The sequence below is a fragment of the Opisthorchis viverrini genome, assembly GCF_000715545.1.
Source record: "Opisthorchis viverrini unplaced genomic scaffold opera_v5_316, whole genome shotgun sequence".
NCBI lineage: Eukaryota > Metazoa > Platyhelminthes > Trematoda > Opisthorchiida > Opisthorchiidae > Opisthorchis > Opisthorchis viverrini.
Genome location: NW_008751971.1, coordinates 12,266 through 37,769, shown reverse-complemented (window position 1 = coordinate 37,769; position 25,504 = coordinate 12,266). Strand labels below are relative to the sequence as shown.

General features: G+C 45.2%; 1 protein-coding gene across 1 annotated transcript; it reads right to left on the bottom strand.

The window, feature by feature from the left end:
- Positions 1–1,121: 1,121 nt before the first annotated feature.
- Positions 1,122–24,840, bottom strand: T265_09876 (hypothetical protein; the record flags this gene model as incomplete). The annotated part of the gene is made up of 11 exons (XM_009176083.1): positions 1,122–1,833; positions 4,112–4,291; positions 5,939–6,706; positions 9,885–10,508; positions 10,754–11,338; positions 12,620–12,989; positions 14,108–14,222; positions 16,539–16,905; positions 17,940–18,293; positions 24,274–24,495; positions 24,544–24,840. The coding sequence occupies 11 exons, from the start codon at positions 24,838–24,840 to the stop codon at positions 1,306–1,308; spliced, it is 4,410 nt and encodes a 1,469-aa protein (XP_009174347.1).
- Between the last annotated feature and the right edge of the window lie 664 nt (positions 24,841–25,504).

The window sequence follows — 25,504 nt, the reverse complement described above, 5'->3', positions numbered from 1 at the left end:
GTCAGCTGCGAGCACGGGTACGTGTTCGGCAGTTACTATAAACAATCAGGATAGGCGATTTTTATATAGCTATTATTATGACGGGCCGCCGTTGAACTTTTCATTAGGTCACCGTGCATAGGTGAGGCCCCACAACCAGCGCCGCACATAGACACGGGTCTAGCAGTTACGATAAGTAGTCGACGTGAGTGACAAGATGCACAGTTATGAATATGAACGGCCGTCGTTGTCCTTCGCATTAGGTTACTGTGCATAGGTAAAGCCTCATTATCCGTGTCTCACCTAGACATGGGCCTGATTATTATGATGAGTAGTCAATGGTCTTATGATCATGTCAGACGATATGCCACCCACGAGTTGGGAATATTATTATCATTACAAAGAAGAGTTGAACACTTGCTAAATCCAATAGTTCCGCATGAGGAAACAAACTTATTTTTCAGCAACAGGCTTATTCTCTATATTCTCTGATGGCCTCTGATTGGATATATTTGCGGGTTATGATAGGTTGGTAAGGATACTGAGGGCCTAAAATCATTTTGTGAAGCATCCTGATGGCATACCTGTTGGTCAAATATAGTTAGACTCGGCTGGTTGTAGGGGTGATTGAGTTCTCACTGCACTCTAGGACTACATTCGAAGTCACCGCCATAACGCCACGTTGGGAGCATCCGACGATTGTATGTGAGCTTCAAGCAGGGTCTTAGCATGAAACTGACAATCACAGGGACAGTGGTAGTCTTCTGATCATGCTTCAAAGCGACCTTGCTAGCAACTGATTTATGGGGCATCGGAAGCGGATATGAGCGAGTACTTGCTCAAGGCGATATGATTATCTGTCAGAGCTGGAACACCTGTCTAGATCATTCAAATAAATGATAACAAGGAGGAAATCCTTCAGCTTCATGAATAATGGCTCACTGAAGGTTGGTTGGCGCTCGCCTGACAACAGGAGGGTAACCGATCCCAGCGATGAGCTTGTAAGCACCATTATTCCCCCTGCTGATGTATTGATATGCGCACTGACGACTGTAAGCAGAACTAGTGCGAATGAACGTCTCTACTCAGTCATAACCCAGTTCTTTTGACTTCCACTCCGATGAATTAAAGACAGCTCAGTAGCAACGAGTCCAGATAACCAGTAACAAAGTGGTGCTTCCGGAAAATAAATCAGGAAATACAAATCAATATAGAGGGGAGGGGTGTGGATCAAAGGCTGTTGCGATGGGATCCAAACCCATCCTGTAGATCGTATACACTGTACAGGACAGCATTTACTGTACAATAAAAGGAGTCCAAGAGAAATCATTTGTTTTTCTTCAATGTCCTTTGTTTGTCCGCAAACATTACCAGTTGCTCGTTCGTAGGCAGGCCTTTGCGTAGCCTCACCTCACGGATGTAGTTACGTACTCGAGCGAACTGAGCTGTGAGCTCGTCCAAGGGTTCCTCATCACTGTCGGCACCCGAGGGAGCAGGGACATTTTTCTTCACTTTACCGGAGTGGACTTCACCCCGACGGTTGATGGGGGCCTTTTTACCTCCGCGATCCGAATCAATCGACTTATGGGACTTTTCGGTCTTAGCCAAGGCGTCACCGTCCCGCTGAACGGCGTCGACGTCCAAGAGCTCCCATCCTCCAGGACGCAATTGAGGAAGACTGACTATACCACTAGTTTTCGATCGGAGTTCGGCAGCCAAGCCAAAGCTCTCTATCACCGGGAGGCGAGCATTGATGACAAACAGGTTTTCACCTTCACGAAAATCTTCACTAACAACCAGTCCATGACGTTTCCGGAGAACAGCAAACATGCGTCCTAGAACATCTGGTCTGGCCTGAAGAAAAAAAGTAAAAGTATGGGGTCGGTTACTTCTACGAGGCTTACGAAGGAACAATGAGTAGTTCACGTGACTGTGGGGCATACCTGCATGAAAATAAACAAGACTCATAGTGAGACTCCTTTCGTGCCTGATGGATGGAAAACTGGAGAACTTACAGAAGAGAGACTCGGCACTTTCGATAGGAATACTCTTGATTGACTACCAAATAAAGCTCAAACAACTTAGACACTCCAATAAGGTTGTAGAGAGTTTGTAGCTACCCTTTCGCAACATACATGACTGTACAGGTCACCGACACTCGCTAGATCACGAGATCTGTCTTTTTTTCTTACACTCATAAATCACGCCACAGAATCGTGACTAACTTGACTACACAGCTCACAGTCAAGCCCTCGATCCCAAGACTGGCTTTATTTCCCTACACGTACAAATCACGACACACAAGAGTGACTCATCTGACACCGACTGTCTACCGTCCGGTGAGGTAGCAACAAGTCATGTGCTGACACCCACACACGCAAACGTTCCTACATATAGGATGACAGCACAGCACAGCACAGCAACACAACACAACTCAACAGAGCTTCGCGCGTCGCCCAACTCGGAGCAGAGCTGCTCAGGACTTACGGTGCTTCACGCACGGATATTCAGGAATACGTGTGGCTGCTACAACAGGGAAGACACGAAACCTGCATCCGGACTCACAACAGGATTTATCAACCTGTACCTGTACGATAAGTCCCTTGTTTGCATATATATCTGTTGTAATGATTTTACTCAACAAGCAGACATTGTTAGCGCTCCCCGTTTTCTCGTTCATACAACTAGTTTTCGGGTTCTAGTAGAGCATTAACAAGTTCACACGACGCTCCAACTGATCGAACGGTCGGGATTAGTCGATACTCTCGATCTGACAAAGTATATTCATTACCTTGAGATACCATACTCTTAAGTAATATGTAACTTTTCCACTATCTCGTTTCAGGCTGATTGAACAGCTGACATCGAACAAACGATCCCCAACGAACTACCATGTGCACATACGTCTTGAATATCCATCAGACTTTGAGACTACCTTTACTTTCCGATAACTAGACTGTCAGATCCTCCGATATCTTCTTTGGAAGTTATTGGGGGGGGGGGGATTTTCAAACCTTCAAACTATTTTATTTCTTGGGCAACTGACATGATTTATGTGAAGCTGAATACTCATTTGTAGATCAAGGTGGCATCAGTGTGGGACTCCTCGATCATGATGAAAACCCTCGGACCACTCCTGCCTGGTGGGCTCCATAAATCACGGAACTGCACAAGAACTGGATGGACGAACGGATAAGATCCTGGGCAGCCATTTCCACGGCGTTGGCTCGACCTGTCATGGTTGCCTTGAAAATGACTGCAGTTCAGGTCTTGATAATATGTGCAAATATTGTTTCAGACCTAAAGACCGGGCATCATACTTCCACTGATAATGTGTGAGGATCTTGGTAGATCGATTGCGTTAGTTGGCGGTTGATCAGGTTAAAGTTGGTCTGCTGCACGAATAGAAAGACTGGCATTTGATCAACATCAAGTATACTTCCACTTTCTGTTAAGTCTAGTCCGAGCGACCGATTCTGAAATTGACTGGCACAATGCCCAGCACATTCCACATAAGGTTCATCCAGTTAGAGACAAGAGATTCTATCACAAGACAGCGTTTTCAGAAACAAGTTAGCTAATTTGTCAGTGCGAGAGTTACTGACCTGGAGGTCCTTGGTTAGAACCCGACCTCAGCTTTTTGGTTGCTCTAGTCTGTTTGGGCAATTTGGTAGTACCTCAACCCTCCCACATTTTTTTCGTTCGGAAGATATCACAGATGGACGATTTCTTTATTAAGTGCTAAGACTATATATATATATATATATATATATATAGTATGTGGTACCACTATATCACTCAAAGACAAAGTACAAACTGGGGGATGCAGCTGGCCGCTGTTTATAAGTACAAAGTGTTCACAAGGATCTGCTATAATGCAGATAGAAACCTTTACGTTCTAATTCAGGTACCTGTGTAATCGGAAAACGTTGTGGTAATGATGATTGCACAATATCAGAGAAGAGCTTATCAACATTCACTCATGGATAGTGGTTTCAACTGAGGACAAACCTACGACAATCATGTACTGCAGCAGGTGGTAGAAAATCCTAACAGCGAGTGATACAAAACCGGAAAGAAGTAACTAGCACGGTCATTTTGAGAGGGAGCTGAAACTTGCCTGAAGTTCAACATCGTACATTGCTAACATCAAGCGTTGACCAGGACATGCTTGGAATGCGGCCAGACAAGCTCGATTCATTGCAGAGGTGAGGAGACCAGGCGTCACATCCTGCAACCAATCGGGATCGTTCCTACGTTTCCAGTAGGGTATATCTTTTAATTCCTTGATGAGTTCACGGACGGCATCCGGCTGTCCGTAGGAAATATACAAAATGGGGTTATAATTAGTAGTCCTGGAATAACATGGTAAGAAACTAAGGGGTTTATCCGACCACAACAGGTCGCAATCCAGCCTGAATAGCTAAAAAAAGCGTTGGGGCTCTTGTTCAAATGTCTCAGGACGCTGATATCATAAGCCATGGCCGTGTCCGGGAAATCGCACCATATTAGCATGGTACAGGGTCTGCGGGATCGCATATACTTGACAACACACGGATTATATCATGATATGGTTGGGAGGCATGATATCTGCGGACAAAAAACCTAAGATGTTCCCGATCCTCGATAACTGATGTCTCAGGGGAATAGTTGGTACAGACAGACATTGGCGCATTCTCAGTTATGCAACCAAAGACAAGTGAAAGTTGATGCGGATCGGACCACCGAGGCATCAGTTAGACAGGTGCTTTCTAACTGGTATCTTTGGTGTTAAACGTATAGTTATTTGGTTTGATGGTAAGTGGTCATTCCCACATCTGCTTGGTTGCCCTGTACACGTTGAGGTAGGCCCATAAATGAGTGGCTACACCTAATAGAAAAATGACATTTCATGATCCTACACGTGGTGGTCAAATCTCGACACAGATAAAGATACACAATGCTGGCAGAAATTCAAGTTAAGTGCATATCCACTAGTGTAGACTAGCCAGAATAAATGCACAGGGACAACGGGAGGACTGTACGAACGCAAGCAATGTGATCACGAATGTTAGCGAAAACGAATGTGAACGAGCAGTAACACACAGGACGGGGACCTTGAAAGATCCAGTGAATATAAAAGTTCTGTGCATCCGAATTGCTAAACATCACTGTTGCCGTCATCATCAAAGAATATCACGGCTTTAGCATTTGTATCAACGCATACCCGCCAAACAACCAACAGATAGTGGAGGCAGACGGAACACACAAGATGATCTCAAAAAGTATAGCAAAACTATGCGGTGGGAAATTGATACAAAGCACTTATGTCTGACAACAAACCGACCACCCCAAGGACGATGATTGGAGGGGAGCAGAAAAGCTTCGACTCGACAGTTTTCCAATTGGGTTTGCCACTTCAACAAGAAATTACTCCTCAGATGATTCAGCGTCATATCTACCGCATAAGAAAATTATGTACGGTTGATTGAAACGCATGAGTCAACAGTATTCGAGATTGTACAGACGCCCACCTAGAAGGTTTTCCGACACAAAGGAACCAATTTTTCCTTGTAAGTCAGCTTGACTGTCTCAGATTATGCATCAGGCGAAGCTGAGAAGCAAAACCAAAGCATTCTCGGGACCGTATCGAAGTTACAACCTTGTCAGTTTATTCTCTGTTCTGCTGTTCTGGACTAAGAAATCGTGACTAAAGTGATTAAAGGCACTAAAACTTGGAACCCTGTATCAGTTCGACCTTATTAGACTGGATCGACGAAGAGCAAAAGCTAAGCCATAACCGGCTTAAAGAACGGCACTAAACGAAATATGAAAGGAACTAGAAGACAAGGTTACTGAACATGAACGCTAATCAGCTTATAGTAGTGCTCCAAGGCTTTTGAAAACTTAGCAAGATCAGACTGCGGATAACGTGAGCACAATGAAGACCGAGTGGGAAGAAAATCCCTCCAATACTTACTTTGCCTTGTGAAGCTTCATCAGCCTCACTTCCTGAGCTGGATTCCTCTTCACTGACTGCCTCTTGACTTTCGTTTGATTGCCAATCCCAATCTCCCTCATCATCATCACTAAACAGATCGGCATATTCATCGGCATCATCCCCTTCGTCAAGCCAAGAAACAGAAGCAAAGCGCCTCCTGGCTTTCCGGTTTTTCGTTGACTGCTCTTTAGCACAATCTTCGGAATTAACGGAAGTAACCGGTTCGGGAACTTGTTCATTGGGACAATGATTGTTGGGTAGTTCGGAAGGTGAAGGATCCTTCGGCAGCTTAGGAACTTCTAGAAAATAGCAGTCTTCAGCACAAATTTCTTCCAGTATAAATAGTACGCCTCGCATGGGTTCGGCACATAACGGACCTCGCTCGGAGGCCAACTGGAATCCACGTAGTAACGCTTTGCCATAGCTGATGAGAGGTAGTGAGATTTCACGCGTACGTGCAACCATTTGTCGTTCATCCCCGTCGTCAGTAGCGTCAATAACGTTTCGCACCTCTTGTCCCCAGGCAGTGAAGACAGGGAAACAGTTAGTTTGGAGACGAGTGAACAGCATATTGGGTCCTGCTTGGTTCGGTCCCAATGCGAGGAAAGACTCTGACATGTGCTCCCAGTCAATTCGGCTCTGATCACCTCCCTCCAGAACGGAAGCAGACTGATCACGAGCCACAGCGGCACAAACCTCGGCAAATTCCGCTTTGAACTGAGTCAGTTGGGTATGGTACGTAGACGACTAAAAATGAAAGGAACGACAGGACTGCAGTTGTTAGGTTTCCCAGATGGCAAATCTAGCTGGCGTTCACGCTCCCAAACCAACGCTTCGGGTTGAACGTATATTCCAACGGAAAAAAAACTTTAACTGTACGTTCAAACTTGGATAAGCAACACAGGATAGCACACCCATAAAAATTACTATCGGCAACCGATTTTCAACGGCCTGAACAGTATGATTGTCTATTAGCAGCGCAAAGTGGTTAGCATAATAAAGTAACCTGACAAGACACCCTCGGTGGGCATTTGGCCTCTCCTCTCTTCGAGAACGTAGCTAATCGAGATTGCAATTATGGATGATTGTTGAGTATCTCTTCGGGAGGGGGATAATGTGCAGAGATGCGTAATTCAAGAGTCGCCAGCCCACAAGGTGAATCTCCAACAGAAACGTCACCAGCATTGAAGCAAGCAAGCCCAGATACCCTTCGGATTGTCGCTATTCTTGCTTCTGACAAACACCGTACAGACTCAATCGACGGACACTGGGGTCAAAAGATTTAGAGCGTTTCTACAGAAGGGCCCTTATTCATTGGATTATTACTGTAATATGGATACCGGGATTCATATACGAAGTGAAGCTACATGCTGTGCAAATGCTCAAAGATGTACAGGGAAAGATTACGAAACAGACGAAAGGAAGTAAGTACAGAGATGAAAGACGTGGGGTATTATGCATGATAACAACTGTGCGTACGCGCAGGACAGCTTTTCAGGGCCAGTTTTACGACCAAAAAGGAATTCTTGTCCCGAGAGATGAAAATAAGAAACCCCATTTTGCTGCACAAATTTAGAAGACCGAGGTAGCGCGATTCTTTAAAAAAAGCGCGTAAAATGGTATTCCATTACTTCACCGTTTTTCTTTGGATACCATTTCCGCACAGGTTCTTTTTTTCAAAAGAAAAGCATGATAAATTATCGCATACAGAGGAGATCGCAACAAACATATGATTCATCTCGTACACATTAGACGGATACCTGGGTCTACGGAATGTCACCGTAACCTGCTGGTCCATCGCTCAAGCAAACGCACACATAGATGAATCATGTAGCTAATCAAAGGGTAAAGAAAAAGAGACAATTCAAGGAATCACCAAACTTCCTCAGCATAGCGCGCATTCACACTCCACGTATCCATTCAGGAAAATGGAACAAAACCGTCCTAAATACAGGCAGGAGCAAAACGAGTAAGTTGAAAAGCTATCCCTGTAGATCAACTTGAAAGTTGCAAAATAAATATACCTTGAGACAGAATAATATGAACACCGTAGTTCCATACCTAGTGGATAGAATAAGATGCGGTTTCGCTCAGCAAGCGCTAAAAATTCAGTCCGGAATGAGACCTATGATTTGCAGAAATTTCACTCTCACTCAGCAACATAGAAAGTGGAAAATGGGTAGGATCGAACAGTAGGGCCGTTCAACGATGCTGCCTCGTTGAAGGGCAATGTAGTTTTTGTTATGGCTGTTCTATTTACAGCCTCATATAGATCATTGTCTAAGTGTGATGTAACAATTCAACTGACGCTTCCCTATTCCTAATTCAGAACCGTTTTGAAGTCATAGAAGTTGGGATATTCGTGTACTCACTGCGCTAATGTACCTCAGGAGGTCTCAGTCAGGTGGGCATTGGGACCATAAGCTGACTGGTTCAACTTCCTAACAAGACGAAACTGAAGATGATCCTTGACGGTGAGGAGTGATTGTTGCTGCGTTGTGTTGCCCAAATACCCCATCCTCTTATCCATCGTGCCCGTTCTAGTTAGTCCAACGGCTGAGTGTAGGTCGTATTAACGTTTCATCCGATTGCCCAAGCTAAGGTTGCTTCACCTTGAAGTATGAATGCGTCGAATTCGGGATAACAGTAATTGCCGTCAAATAAGTAACGATACGCGTTCAAAATACGCACAGATCGGCGGCGATTTTGAAATGCAAGGAAAACAAAAAAGCATGCTTTCAAGTGCCTGGGAGACCCCACAACCGAAGACTCCTGTAGGAACAATAAAAACTATAAATACGCCTAGGCAGGGGAAGTCGAGAGGCAGAGGGCGGGTTCGAACCACGGACCTTGCGGTCAGTAAATTCGCGCTCTAACTACTTGAGCCATCTCGCACCGAACCAAAAACGCACTTAAGCTCCCAATACAAACAATCTTAAGCATACAGCACACATGCACACCGAGTGGGGGAAAATTCTCGTTTGTTTACGCAGTGAAAATCCAATTACGGGGAAAATTTATCACAATCGCGTTGTACCGCACAAATTAATCAGATGTGGTGTCCATCCTGCAGTAAACTGAGGTGAGGCTTCGTCACCCAGCTCTAGATGGGCGTAGCCTTGGAGTTGAAGGTGAACCGGGACAATGAAGACTTCGATCACGACCGCATTACTTAATCTGCGCTGTTCATCTGGATGATGATGAGAATTGTATACAGTGATTTCCAAGCTCGAGCAACGGAGTAGCAACCCACAAACGTAGTCAAACTTCGCTATCCACTTGCCATCACCTTGAATGATGATTGTCAGTCGCCGAAAAACACGTTGGTCACTTTCGTAGGTGCGTACGCTCGAAGTCTAACTACGCCACCGGTTAAGGTGATAGTATTTTTATTGACAATGAGAGAAACGTTAGATGAGTAGCTGGATAGAAAGTGGAACGCGGTATGATGGACCTTGAAGTGACAAGCCCAGATACATGCAGCGCGAACGAAAAGAAAAGCCTAGGGATAAGCATTTCCCCCAATTAACGATTTGCTATCGAATGTCAAACTACTGTGAGTTCGATCACACAATAGAATGAACCCCACTAATGTGAACTAGTTCAGTCGTATGAATGAGATTTCAGTCTTGGATAGCGATTTGGAAAGCGAATCCGGCGAGGATGAGCTGGCGTATGTGTTTGTTTGGTTAGCTGCTCTGACGGCAGAGCTGAGCTCTGCATTCCCAGTTAACCAGGTTTATTGTTGCTCAAGCAAGAGCATGACACGATAGTCACCAAACACCTTTGACAGAACCTACCATTGTTTGGGTAACACTCGATGTCGAACCACAAGCACCGAGCAGTCAGAAAACAAGTATGTAAAGTTTTCTTAGTGATTTACAGCTGAGACACTCAGAATGCGACGAGTGCTAATACGACGTACTTTTGTTTTAAAGGCCCGGATCAACTGCGGAATCTTCCGTGACCCACGTTGTTCTGTCCACTGGATGAGTCTTTCTGGCAATGCATGGGCGGTTACTCGAATCAGCACACGGGTTTGTGATCGGCTATGCGGAAGTTGGAAATATCCAATGGGACAGTCGGGCAGATCGGCATCCACATCGAACACATCTCGCTTGCTATGTTTTCGAGCAGGGTTGATGGACGGACGTGATTTGACAGTGATGGGCGTCCGAACGGAATGCTCAGGTTCGGAGTACACAGTAGTAGACGGGAGTGGACTGGCATCTTCTGAGCACGCTTCGGTACTGACCGGTAATTCTGTGGTCGAGGGTATGGACAGCGCACCCCCGTGTTGCTCTAGCTTTTGGTATATTTCTTCTAGCTTGTGATATGCTTTGTCGTACGACTCAGTGGCAGTTAAGGCCAGGGAATTGAAACAGACAGGGCAAGCATCAATGATTGTCTCGCGAAAGGGGACTACAAAGGGTGATATTTGCAACTCCACGTCAGGAGCGAAATATTTAGTCATATCTTCCAGGCACTTCTGTAGATGAACCTCACCGGCTGCTCTGATCAGGTATTCACCGGTAGGAGATATGATGACCTATGGAGAGAAGAGGTATACAAAGTATATGAGTAGTTCTGTACACCATAGAACGTTTACAGATTTGGTTAACTACAGGAAACTGGAGCGACCACCAGCTGACCACGGTTTCGGATTACAAGGTCAGATTTATGCCATCTCAATGATGACGAAGCTCGAAATGTGAATATTTAAGGATAACAATGAATACATAATAACGCCATATACACATATACACTACGTTACCAAATTGTCAGCAGACACACCTCCGCACATGGATCAGCGCGGTCCAGTAAACGCAATCCCCGCTCTAACCGATAAACATCTTCAGGATTCGATGCAGAAGCCGGTTCAACCGCAACAGATATTACGGGAGCCCCTTGCCAAACAGCCAACCCAGCTAAAGGCAGGACGGGAGCGGCACGTGCTCCAGATGAAGTCTCATCCGTAGACGCTCCAGCTACCAAAGACAATCGACTAACCAGGAGACCAGACTTGGGAAGGAATGCTATCAAATCAGGTCCAGTCAGCCCGACAATGTTGCCCGAGGGAATGGGTCCAGCGACTTCCACTAAATCATGTTGGCCCCCAAGAAGCTGCAATACGCCAACAATAACTGCCACGTAGACGTGTCGTAGACAAACAGTATCACCACGCAGACCACCACTGGAGCCTCCAATTGATCCCGATCGTGAGAACGCGGCACATGAGGACGCAGACGGGCTAGTGCCTAGTACATCCTCAGACCGACTGCCATGGCCCATTGGGTCTTGGTCATCATATTCACTGCAAAGACGCACTGGACCAATCGGAAAGTCGGCTGGATCGGCATCCAACAGATAACTGGGGACCTAAATGAATAAGGAAAGAATAAGATCAAAAAAGTGGGTTCGTGATACCGTTTTAGCAATAACTACAATGGTTCACTTTGTAGTCTTCGAAAGTTTGGTTTTGTAAGAATGAACTACACAGATGCAAACAGTTGAAAGAAACTTGACAAAACCCATCAGCCATAAAGTGATAGCAGTGGAGTCGTTCTCTACTTTCGAGGAATCGAATCCGACGAGGTATTGACAACTCATATCGACACACTAGATGGATTACATTGCACGTGTTCAAAAGAACTCCATTGAACCATCAAGTGGTTTATCCCCCTATATCTCGTGGACTATTGTAACAGATATACGCCACACATTTCGCAACGGAAACGACTGCGTGACGAGGGTGACTGACCAGGGGTTACACCGCAGGGATCCTGTCAATCAGAATACCGTCTGTCATTGTGTGGCTGATGCATTTTATCTGCTGTTCGAGTCTACTCCCTTAGGAAAGGGAAGGGTACGCCTGCAGCCAGGGAAGATTGGAAGATGATGCATTCCTAAACGGCAGGAAACAGAAAATACCAAAGCGACTGCCGGGAATGAACAATCCTCGATACAAAGGCTTGACGGAAGAGTATCTTAGGTATCATTTGTTGGCTTGTTCGCCAAGTTTGACATATGACTTGAAAACGTTTCGTTAGTGCACTGTTGGTTGGGTGCGTCCTCCTCTTGTGCTTGAGTTAACGTAGTTCAGCTACGGACAACCCGCTTCTCTAATGTGATTGGTTCACGGTGACTCGGGTTATCTGTCTGTCCGTTCTAGGTCTCTGCTACGTTGTGATCTGATGTCCTCTTAATTAATTGATTCATCGGATGCCGATATTTGTGGTGCGTTGCGGTTTGGAAACCATTTGATACGGTTAGTTGTTCTGTTCAGTATATTGCATACACTCACTCATGCCTAGTTCGTTATGGTATGGAAATTGTTTGTCCCCGTTGGTTATTTTGCTCCGGATATCACGTATTCTCATTCTACTGAATCTATCCAAGCTGGCAATATTTCATGTGGTAGAGGACGTAACCGAAACGTAGTCCTAAAAGGCGTATTTGGTGGATGAAGCGTGAGTAATTCCTTTATCAGGGGAGAGTACCCTCTTCCTAGGACCATCTGACGTACAGTTTAAAGTCAATATGGATAAGCTTCAGACAGATCAAAGAGCCAACCACTTTGAGAATCACAAGACCACGATTCGAGGACAGAAAATAACAAAAGTAGCCCCGTAGTAAAAAGACAATCAGAAGCAAACTTACCTTACTGCCGTCGAATTTTGGCCCCAGCACGAAGACTCGCTGACCTGGGTAAACGGATCCGCTGAATATTCGAGCAAGCGCAACAAATTCAACTTCATTCAAAGGATGAGTAGCCAGCAGCGGTGAACGCAGAACAGAAAGTCTAGCGGTTTCACCGGACGAATGGTGATAAGTGCGTTGCGGGTTCGACTGTAAAGTGTCCTCGATGGGTTCCGCATCAGCGGTGCACTCTGACGAAGGCGAACGCAGAACAGAAAGTCTAGCGGTTTCACTGGACGAATGGTGATAAGTGCGTTGCGGGTCCGACTGTAAAGTGTCCTCGATGGGTTCTGCATCAGCGGTACACTCTAACGAAGGCGTATCTTGGGTCCTGTGATCAAAGCAAATTCAACATCAACTGGTCTATTAAAAAGTGGACAACGGTTATCAATCCAGTGGCAGATAGAAAATTCAGCTGTAGTACCCTTTTGGTGCCTACCTGCCATGCCACCCGAAGGGAGCACGAGGGCTGGGATACTGCCACGTTGTCCAAGCCTAGACACGGGAAGTCAAGGAGAAGGTGTAGGATTCGAACCACGGACCGTCGGGTTAGTAAATTTGCGCCCTAACCACTAAGCTATCTCGTTCTAGCAGCTAAGCAGCAGATCCATCAATCAGTACTCATTTTGAAGGATAGAGAAGTATCAAAGTACTGCACCGTACTAGCTAAAAGACATGCTTGCTGAGAAAACGGCTAATTAGTGCAGGCGATCAAACGAGGACGAAACAAAAAACACCGTCGGTCCAGGTGATTGTTCCCACAAAATCCTCCAGTCGGTCCATTGGGACGCTAAGTGGGTGGATGCAAACAGCTCTGAGCAAACTCTGCTAGCATATGAGATCACTGCGAAAGGTCGCACATTTGCCTACAGGCACAGCATCAGAGCAAGACACAAAAAAGAACAGGCATCAGGTTGGGAAGCGAGCAGACCCGCAAATCACACTTGCAACCGACCTATTCACGTCAACACTGGGGATTTAGCAACCTACGTGGCGTAAGGAAATTGTACCGAATACCTACATTACATCAAACATCACGTCACACTCTGCGTGAACACTTCGACAGTCTTGTGCATAAAATGTACAAGGGATTTACCTCGGGATAACGTATATCCATTTAAAAGGTCAAGGTAGCCCAATGGTGAAGGCATAACCAGAAAGTTTGTCGTTCAAACCCAACCTCAGCAACTCGACTGCTCCGGTCTAAGCTTGGACAACCTAGAAATATCTTAGCCCTCGTGCCTCCTTCGGTTGGCATGGCGGCTAGGCACCGAAAGGGTGTTACAGCTTAATGGTCATAATTTACTACCGTTTATATTTAATACAGCCATGAAATTTATATATTCATGGAAGGTAACCACGAGAAAACCTTGTGGAAACGAGGAACGCAGGTAAATTTCATTTCAAGAAAAAAGAGCGAAGATTAGAAAAACGTATACTCTGACTCACGCAGTCTTGGGTTTCGGGTACCGAGGTCCAGTCACATGGAGCTTATCAGTCCAAAAGACTTTTGCTACGAAGACGATTGTAGGTGAGTCCGGGGACGAATTGCTGGCCTGAATAGCTATAAAGGAAAGTAACATTTTGTAATTCGCCTGAAGATACTCGATTGTGTACACATAATAACTACCGCTCGATTGTCGTAAAGCTAGATCGAAATTAAGTCGTTTTGGAACTGAGAGGCCGGCGCGAATCACTTTACCAAATAAGAGGAATCAAGCAACACTATGGTTCTCGATGGGTTGTAGCATGGTTTTAGCACTCCAATCGGTCAACGCTATCAATAAACAACCTTCCGCCACAAAACCATGAAGAGCCTAACTGATAAAGTAGTTGCAGCTATGACGGTTTGAGCAAGTGGACCCTCTTTGTATCACACTGTAGGGGATTTGATACCTCCGAACACATATGACATAAGGCCCTCAGGGAATGTCAGTCTTTAGGTGCTTCGCCTCCCATTTTGTAGCAGTGTTTGTGCGACGGTAAATATTAGCATATGACGGGTGAAACCTGGAGTGAGGAAAGGTATCGCTGAATTCAATGTATGATAATTCCTCTACAACTGGCTATATTTCACGGATGCATAGACAAGCAGCCTAATGTGGTCCATAAGAGCGTGAGCTTATACAAATAACACTTGCGTGGCCACACAAAACGCACTGATTAGATGGGTTGATTTCTTCGTTCCAACGATTGATGACGCATTTGCCACACACCGCCTAATGCACTATGGTTGTCGCTAATAGTCCGTTCTACTGACTTTCTGTTAACATTATAGCACGCCGACTGTCGTGGACGTACCTGGGATTTCTAAGGAATGACACGAATTTCCCAAAAGAGGACACTTCCCCAGATTTCCCTGAAACGTCCCTTCCGACTATATTGCAACCTGTGTATGGCACAAAACCTGCGTAATGGTGATAAAAATACGCGAAATACATAGGGCAGATGGAAACTGCTTGATGAGTTCCGAGAAGGGCGAAACCCATCATGGGCTGTCGAAGAGTTTTGGGCAACAAGTGGGTATTTTCATTCAGGGAAATAAAAGAACTAGGTATAAGGAACCCAATGCGTGCATCGGTGTTTCAAAGAACTGGAGATGTTTCCATCCATAAATATTAGGCTTAGTCACATGGGAAATGACTACTAATTACAGCGCCTTAGTCTTGATATTGATAAATGAGTGAATTTATTCTCTACATAGGTGGTAGAATTATACGACCGTGTCAGTTGTAGGAAAACTGCAAGGATTGGTTCATCTGGGAAGGGTAGGAGCTTGACAATGTTTGTTACGCTATATTAAACATACGTGAAACAAATATCCGGAGCGGAAGCTGGTTAATGAAATCTAAGCTCACAGTCGCTGACGGGGTCCGCACGCAGACTGGTTGACAAGACACGATAGTGTTAGGTGCTGGAATAAGAGTTTTCACTTTCGACGGTTTCAGAATAGCACAATACCAACACGTTATTAATGCGCAGTTCGTAGATGCCGATGTGCTTGCACTAATGCATCCAAGCCATTGCCTTCAATGCATAGCTCCCTTCCCAATCCCCCCACTTAACAGTTCACATACAGTGCTGTATTTATGCACTAATTTATCAGCTCCCGCCTCAAATGCGCAATTACCTACCCCACCTCCCCGAATCATCAATGAACGAAACTGTGGCAGCTTAAACCACTGTACGACAACTACGTGGTTACTACAGCTGACAATGATGATGTGCTGACACACATTTCGACTCAGTTTAATCACATAAATCCCGTTTGAGTTTGCTGGACGACATGAAGGAGAAAAATTAAATCATCTTGTTCCCATATAACACTACTTTACAGGGAAGAACGGAAAGCCACGCATGCATTGAGTGTCGTGAGACCGGATAGCCATCAATCGGCGCAACGTGACTTGCCAAACTCGCACCAGTCTTACCAGTGACTACCGATTTTAGCCAGGCTGACGTTTACTCACTGCTTCCACCGACTGCAGTTGCCGTATATATTGGAGCGAGTTTTGATAGCTGTCATTTAGAATGTCGAACTTTCCAGGTCGTCCCTCTGAGCAGTTACAGAAAATCAGAATTCATCTGTTTAACCGAAGTTTGACGTTTTCTTCATATCCTACCTTCAGTTGTGTTTCGTAACTTCTTCCACTTTAGTGTAAAAACCTCAACCACAAGCGTGAGAACACAGAGCTTCGTGTATAGATCAGCTCTGGAGTGGGTTTGCATCTATTACGAAGCAGTGCAATGAGACAAAAGAGTGTCAAACTTAATTAACAACAGAAGGAGCTGAGATTACTTAACACTATGTTTGTAACCTTCAGATAACACAAACTCACGTTGAACGTCCTATGAAGCCATACGAAACAAAGAAACCTACCGAGACTGGCGCCGGATGTGGCATACGTCGAATCCAACGTCAGTCGTGAAGTCTGATACACTTGAACAGGACAAGTTCCCGTCTTGCTAGTCTTGGAAACTGAACCGGTAGGTTGTACGGAACCGTGTAGAGCAACATCTCCGTACAGCATGTGTACTGCCCGGTCCGCTGATACGGCATTCAGTGGGCTGGGGCAAACCTCGGTAACGGTTTGGAGCAGGTTGTGCCCCAGCGGAAGCCAGGCCATTAGGAGAGCACGGAGGACACCTCGAGAGTCAGTATTCCGGATAGCACGTGCATCCAACTGTACGCCAAGCTTACTGGCCATAGCAGACACATCTTTGGGACAATCGTCAATAACTAGTTTCTGAAGCAAACAAATTAGACACGTGAGACTGCTTAAAAGGACGGCTAATAGTTTTCCTGCAAGCATGGTAAGAATTGGCGCGGAATACGAGTTGGTGGAAGTGAACTGGAACCCAGAACATTTTCAGCGGACTCTTGCCAGGACAGTAATTACTTAGAATTCTGATATCCAACGAAGGACGGATATAACAAGCTGAAATGATACTTTCTTTCGATCTCCATCTATGTCAAACCCTTGAGGGAGGCTCCAAGAGATGGAAAGGTGGCAGTAAGCTGTCTACTGTACTTAAGCGGGAAACGTGAGAAGAGACAGCTTACTATCTGAATCCCTAATACAGAGCATAAAATAGTATATCACGACGAACGATGAAAAATACATTGTTAGTGGCTGGTGTTCATGCTGAAAGCATGCTACTGGTGTGTAGTTTTCTCAATAAAACCCAGAAGCTTAGTGGCGAACCGCGCGGAGCCTATGCAGGTTGGCAAGTGCCACTTCTCGGGATGAAAACGTGGATGGCCTTCTAACTTTTCAATCGATTGGAAAGTGGTTGGAACCGATTAGGGACTCAGAATAGTTTGGTAGACTGTCAGCTGGACAGTGTTTGACTTTCGACACAAATACCTCGGTATCACCATCATCATCAGCGACAACAAAAGCCACAAACCGTTGCAAGTAAAAATGGTTCCACCTGTAGCAGTTTGATTAATTGGCAGGTAACGGATAGCTTATAGGACTGATAAGGATAATTGAAGACGGCTCAAAACGGGGAATTCGAAATCTACTTACAAGGTCGCCAGTGAATGAAACAAGCGTCTCGGTCAAACAAAGGTCTCTGAACTTTTAGTGTTATGCGGCTCTATGACTATACTCAACTGAATCCATAACCCATTCTTAGCTGGTTCACATATTATCAAACCATAAAAAACTGTTAATGCGCGGTATTGTGGCGTTCGACATGACCTGTGGCGTTAAATCAGAAAAACAAATCAACTTGAGGATTCCACTCAAAACAGCGGTCAACACTATCGACGTACCTGATATGTTTGCCACAGTGGTTCCAGTACTAACTGTACGAACACCGGTTTCTTCCTGTTTTTGTGCGCACCAGGTTTGAAAAAACATTTGCCCCCATCACCTCCACCTCCGCGGCTGATGTAGAAGTCGCCCCAAATCACTTCAAAAAGTCTTTCGACCGAGACGTCCAAACGCTTTGACCAAGTTTCCACAAAGTCTGAAGGCCGGAAGCCCCAAGTGTCCGAGGCCGAAGCAAACACCACATTTCCGCGATCGGGCGAGAAATACAGATTGGAATCATCTGTATGTTCACTGTCATCGGTTAGTAGGTAAGTGACACTTTGAGAACCTCCTGATTCTGAAGTTGTGTCCGTCTGGAACAGAGCAAGTCAACCGATTTGGGTTGATAAGGTAGACTGTTGTGTTCGAGACTCAAGTGTTCCACGTGCACAGTGGGTTAATGACAGAAATAACTCTACCGCTACCGCGTCCCCGGTTCCGATTGTTCTTTTTGGAGACAATCATACAGAAGATAAAAGACGCTCACCTATGGATTGACATAATCATCGAGTGGTTCCATCAACTTATACATATTTTGACGCATACTTCACCACACACCTTTAGGTGAACTGATGAAGAACATTCGTACGGAAAAACTTGCAACCGTTGACCTCAATAGATTCCAATAAGTCCCTTGCTAATAGGTACATGCTTCCTGTCATGACTAAGAAATGACCGTGATGGCTACAGGCAAACATCGTTACGGATGTCTGAAGTGTGATGGTTAATGTTGGGAAGAACTCAGCACTAACTGCGTGTCCCTAAACAGATTGGCGAACTCGTCCACTCTGGATAAAAAACCTTTAACGGAAACCGTTAAGTCGGGCCCAACCGTGTGTCATACATGATTAAACCCATGGAAGTTACAAGATCACAGAAAGTATTCTGTGTCTAGCGAGAAGGACCATCAGTGACAACTAGAGCACTCGTTAGATTCAGGTTTGCTGAATATGTCATGTCTCCTGGAAGCTACATGAAGCAATATGCTTAAAAATAACATCGCGGTGCAAGTCACAAGTGAATTAGGAACCATAGGAGCAGTCACCCAGTTGCGATTAAAGGTGAAGAATCGGGTACGCTAAGCCGACGGTTACGATGGAACAGTCAACTGTGATGGATGGAAACCACTTGTCAGGACAGACTGCTTTGGTTGCACCATGGACATGCATTTGAATAGCAAATTCCATTCCGGAGGAGACTAACTCACAGACGGTTCCTTTAAAGGGAGGCAACTGTACGCAAAGCCACCGAAATGTGTGGCCAGCTAACGGAAACACCTAAGTGAGTAGGAAGTAATCAATAGGAAGTGCAGTTTATGACTGTACTTGGTAGCTCCATACGTCTCTGCGCATAGGTAGTACATAAAACGGGGACAAAAGGGCAATCTTAATGACTTCACCCCTCCCTCTAAAAACAAGTATAGTGCATTTCTCCTAAGGACATCGCTCAATTCTTGGAAATTTCGATTTATCCAGAAAGTCAAGACAGTGGTAGTTCGTATTGCGGGTGGAAGCGAAGTGTTTCCACTTTTTTTGAATGTTCACTAATAAAATAGCGGATAAACCTTAATGCTCAAGATTTAACAGCCAACGATATGTGGTCAGATGTTCTGCACTCGTAATAGCAGCGGCAATAAAACAGACCTATCTGCGCACACAAGGGATATGGGGAAGAAGACGCTGGAGCCGGAACGGGAATCAACGGTCGCTTGTTACATACAGACTACATACATACATACAGACTAGGATGCTAAGAAACACCAGACAGTCAAGGTCACGACATCAGGCAGTCAAGTGACTAGGTTCGTGAGGTGGGGAGCACGACATGAACCGGTGTGAACACGGAATAGGTCCGACACAGATGATGAATGATAATGTCTAGGCTCAAACAATGGCAATGTCAACACTGCGCAAGCAAAACGGAACCGTCAATAAAATAATGTCTTCGATTTCCTAGTGCGAATGGTGTGTTTCTGATCTGGAAAATGATAGTCGGCAGCTGCAGACATGCAAGTACCATTGCGAGGACAGGTCATTCAAGATTCCACTGGGTCGTTGCCCTTCAAGAGACTTCAGGGATATTCTTCTTAGCAAAGCGGTGCATGGTAGTGAATTCGACACGGACCATCCTTTGGCACAAGCGAAGGTGCGCATCATCTAGAGGCGACCACATCATAGGCTGGATGCCAAACAACTGAAACTCGGCAAATGTTGTCCAAGAGACTCAGTGGGAGTCACTGGACGACAATCGACTGTAGTTGTACTGGAGACAATCTGGGTGAGGAAATCAGCTCGAAAGTATTGAGTTGAAGGAAACGGCAATGTGACTTCATACATGGCTGAGCGGAAGAGTGCTGTGGAACCCATCAAGGTTCTCTGTCTAAAACTTTCGAACAGCAACCTCACTGAACTCATGCGCGAGCTGAAAACGAATGATACATGAGACCTAGGGAGTAAATCGAGCCGTATGCCTAACATAACCATTGTAAAGAGTGCCTTGATGCATTGAAAACTTAGTTGCCCCAAAACCTACTGTTGAAGCTTCACAAGCTCACGAAAACTGAAGATAAACGACCCATTTCTCTCCCTCATATACAACCGAACCAAATAAGCTAACGTACAGAGAAGGAGCATATAGTCAACCCTCCAACGATGAAGGAACTGCAGAGAGCAATTTGACATATCAAAACGGGGAGACCTCTGAAAATGATGGGTTACCCACCCAACTGTCCAAAACTTGGTGAACGAGGACCACAATATGAATTTCTCTATCTAATCAGCTCAATACCAGAAGCCGAGGACATCCTACAGGACGACAAGGATGTCACGATACTGCCCTTAATCAAAGGGAAAGGAACTGGACAGGAGAGAAACTGTCCTGTGTTTTGTAGTGCCACGAAAAGATGTTAAACTAAACACTCCAAAAGCCGCTGAAATGCCGCCTCACAACGCGAAAGCAAGGTATAATCATGGGTAATAGCAGTATACGGACGATCGATTCGCGCAGCAGTGTTTTGGTCAGGAAACGCTTCGAACTGTATACAAACCATCCAACCAATATTGAATTGGTATCATACGTTTTCAACAGAGGAGAGATACTGCACAGGTGGTTAAGTAGAGCTTGAATAGGACGAACGCCGTCAGGGTAGTCGGCGTTTTCGGCTGGACTATTAGGCCTGGGTGGAAGCATCTTTGCATCTGCATCTTTGCTAACTGATTCGAAGGTTTTGGTGAATTCATCAACAATCCACGGAGTGACTGATCCCGTTTATGATGCTTCTGTTTTATTTGTCTCGCGTCAGAACCAAGTCAAGCGTATTTCGACCGTCTCGAGATCCACGTTGCGCTTCGGGAACATTTTAATTCACAACGCTATGATTAGTCGATTGAGCAGTCTTGCCTGCTGTACATAGGAGGCCGATACCGCGGTAGTAGTCCGGTATGAATTCCTTGCGGAAATAGCGATCCGCGTGCGATTGGAGTTCAATATCCGCCATCTGTTTTCCGCAGATGTTTTATAAGCTCAATCTTGTTTTCACAGTCCTATCGTAGTGAGCAGCCAACCAAACAACCTCGTAAAACGATGAATACTCGCTGCTCCGAGTTGGCCCTCCAGGCACGATGAACCTTAGGGGACCGACTTGGGACCGGCGTTCGTTCCTTCTGTTGGCACTCCTGATAGAAACGTGTACAAGGCCAAATACTTCGCTGGAGGCACATATACGGGATAGTTACCATTAACCATCCACACTATCCAGATCTCGAAAAGGCCCATCGAAATCGGTTGTATCAATGGAATGATCGCATCCACGAGTAACGGAAATCTTAGCGCTTACTGTTGAGGGATATGGTCGTACAATCCCACCAGAGCTATTCGCTACAGCGAGGATCGCAAAACAGATAGCACGATACAGAGACGCCAGTTCACTAAATGTCGATTTCACAAAAGAGCTTGTATGGAGCACAAATCCTCAAACCCTGGTACAGATTAGTTTTCTCGCCACACCTGCACATCCAGGAGGGTGGCCAAGTCTGCTGTTTTCTAAGGAAAGATGAACTATTCGTCAAAACTAAACTATTCGCTCAACATTCAGGTTGTTTTTCAGAGGAACGATTTGAACTGATGCTTGGTCGTGTATCCTATTTGATCTCTTCACTGAAGGCTCGTTACGGCCCATTCCTAATAGATAACATGCAACGACGAATAACGGTCCTTGATTGATAGGGAAGCGAGTCTGTTATGTGAGTTAATTGATTGTCTCAACTAGACTGCTATGTACTTAATCGTATGACGCACCACTATTTTTGATCACTATTTGACTATCTCTTATCGTGCACCGTGTCTGTTTGGTCTCCTGTTACACGTGACTTTACGCGGAGAGAGAGCAAAAGCCACGTTTTCCAAATAATAATAGGGACTTGGATCCGATATCTAGAAAACGTAGCTAGCTCCGGTGCTGAAGCGGGCGTTGGGTGTTCGAGTATAATTTCAACTCGAATGGTTTTCCAAATAATAATAGGGACTTGGATCTGATATCTAGAAAAAGTAGCTAGCTCCGGTGCTGAAGCGGGCGTGGGTGTTCGAGTATAATTTCAACTAGAATCTTGTTTTTCCTGTTCTAGGCTCCTAGAGCGTATTTAACGACCACTTGTTCACTGAAACCTAGATAATTATCAACATACGGCTCGCCCTGGGACTGCTGGAGGCTGTCCTTTGTTGACTCGTCTACCGCCCACATGTGGCAGCTGGTTGCAAATCTGTTGGAACCGTATTCGGGTGGGCTTGGATTTGGATTTTGCAGAAGTACGTATCGAATGTACTTTTTTAACACTACAGACCCCGGGTATTGTCATACTACTCTACCTCGGGAGATAAGTAAACGTTATTTTTCTGACGGTTCGTCTTTGAAACGTCAATCACCGATTTGTGAGGTGAAAAGTGTATTGCGCACTCACATAACTGACCTCGTAATTTACTAGCAAATGGTAGCAGGATTGACTTCATTGGATGTCTCGAAACCAATAACGTTGGGTAGCGTTGTAATCGTGTGCATCGCAAATTTTGCCCATCCTATTTCTCTGAATTTTAGGACAGGCTGTTACTTGGTAGATGTGGTTTTCAAAAGAGATCCAGGAAACACATTACGTGCACTGACTAAAGTAAAACAATTCAGAGCAGTCAATGAACAAACGCACTGCTCTGTACCGACTGCTCAGGGCACCAGTCCACAATGGAAAAGCATCTGTGCTACTGAAAAACCACCTAAACCCACTTGAATTAGAAAAGATTCCGTTGTGAATGACCCAGGAGAATTTCCTGTCATCTTAGTCCACCAAAAAGATTAGATGGACAACAACGGCCACCCTAGATTATAAACTTCTAGCAACTCAACTATGGATGACCCTCCCAGTTTACCAGAAACCCTAGTTTTGAGCCAGCAACTGCGAATACCCGAACTTTCTATTTTACGAATTTATCTTACTAACCGGAAGGTCCGTGGTTCGGACCCGACCTCTGCCCCCCGACTTCCCTGTCTAGGCTTGGGCAACCTGGTAGTATCCTAGCCCTCGTGCTTTCTTCGGGTAGCATGGCAGCTGGGCATCGGAAGGGTGTTACAGTCGGACGATTTATATATTTTGTTGTTTACCTTCAAAAGCAATGACAGTTTCACAGGTAAGAAGAGCAGCTTTTCTCTCGAACAGGGTAAAAAAGACAAGCCAACATGGTCAGACAGACATCCACACCGCAGCAACATCGATTGCGCAACAGCCAATTGCCCATTAGTAAGGCAGAATCTTTATTCGGCTTTCGTTGACTATCAAATAAGGAGTATCAAGGTTCATCTGTTCTTTTAAACTGAGCGCTTCGAAGGTATAAACTCTTGGTTATGGAGACATTTCATTTTTTTTCTCGCAATACGCACGGTCTCACATTCTGAGCAACTCGATGTCATTATATATATATATATATATATATATNGCACGAGGGCTGGGATACTGCCAGGTTACCCAAGCGTAGGCGGTGGATGCCGAGAGGCAGAGTTCTTTACTAAGACAACCGAGACCACAGAAATAGGATACTGTACCTAAGAGAGGAAAGCTTAAACTACAGAAAAGCACCATGAAAACATCACAGGTTTTCGAACAAGGATGCGCGTGAAAATGTTAATTCCATTTTGTTCTAGGAAGTAGGAAACGTGAACGAGATACAAAGAGGGATGTCAAACACAGCATATAGACACGCATATACAGGCCGAACCCTCAAACCAATCCGGTGGACAACAAAGGCTCATACCTGTGCTACTTCGGTGAATCGCCAAACGTCATCCCGTTGCCGGACCACGTCCGCAGTGAACATCTCTGCTAGTACAGAATTGACTTGCTCTAGCACACGGCATAGGGTTTCATAAGCCTGTAAGGGCGTCAACTTCAGCTCCAACACTAACCGATCTATCTTGTTTAAGGCCAGAATGAGGGTGAGTCGTTCGTTCCACGCCTGTCGAAGCACAGTACGGGTCTATAAAGAGAGTAGCACAATTTGGAAACAGGCAGGTGATCAGTTTACCTGAGGACAAACACCCTCGACTACATCGACAACAACTATGGCGGCGTCACACAAGCGTACGGCTGTGGAGACTTCCGAAGCGAAGTCTACGTGACCGGGAGAATCGACAAGATTAACCAAAAAGGTTTTCCTGGTTGGTGTTTTGTTGGTCAGAGTAGGAGCAAAGATCAAACCGACTACACTGGATTTCATGGTGATCCCGCGTTCTTGCTCAGCTTCCGTGTTGTCCATGTAGCGCAGCTTACCGGCCTGTCGAAGGGACACGATTCCGTTCGTCGCCAGAAGCGCGTCTGCCATTGTGGTTTTGCCTAATCATGGAAAACAAGAGATGAATGGAGATAACGTGCATGTGAATACACGATGAGCAAGGTAACACGTCCAAAAATGTTGCAAGATAGTGGGGTACACCTCAACCATTATCACTGTGCGCCACGATGAAGGTTGTACAATGCCGCACACCATCCACGAATCTAGCAAACGGCGTATACATTCTGCTGCACTTATCAACATTTATGGAAGCACGGTAACTGCACCGAAGTGACTTTGTGAATCAGTGTAGTTGGAAGAATGCACAGAAGAACGTGATGGTAGCATGACACGCCCAGCAGAAGTATCAGTAAGTGGAAGGGCTGTATGAAAACAAAATCGTTACGCGTATCGAGCAGAAGTATTCCACAAGGGCTCCAAATAACATACACAAAACAAATAATCCGAAAGCATAATTGACATTACTGTCTGAAAAATGACGGTTATATCGGTTTCGCTTTCTGCAGTATCAAAATATCAACGTTCGTCTCAGTGAAAAGTTAACTCAGCATACTTCAAACTCCCGTAATTTTGACCTTCTGGTGTCATGCGTGCACCAACCACATGGTTCTGTCCCTAAGCGAGTGACCGGATAAGAGAACACCCCTTTATAGTAAGGCCTAAAAAATTGTTTGCATTAATACCAATAGGATAA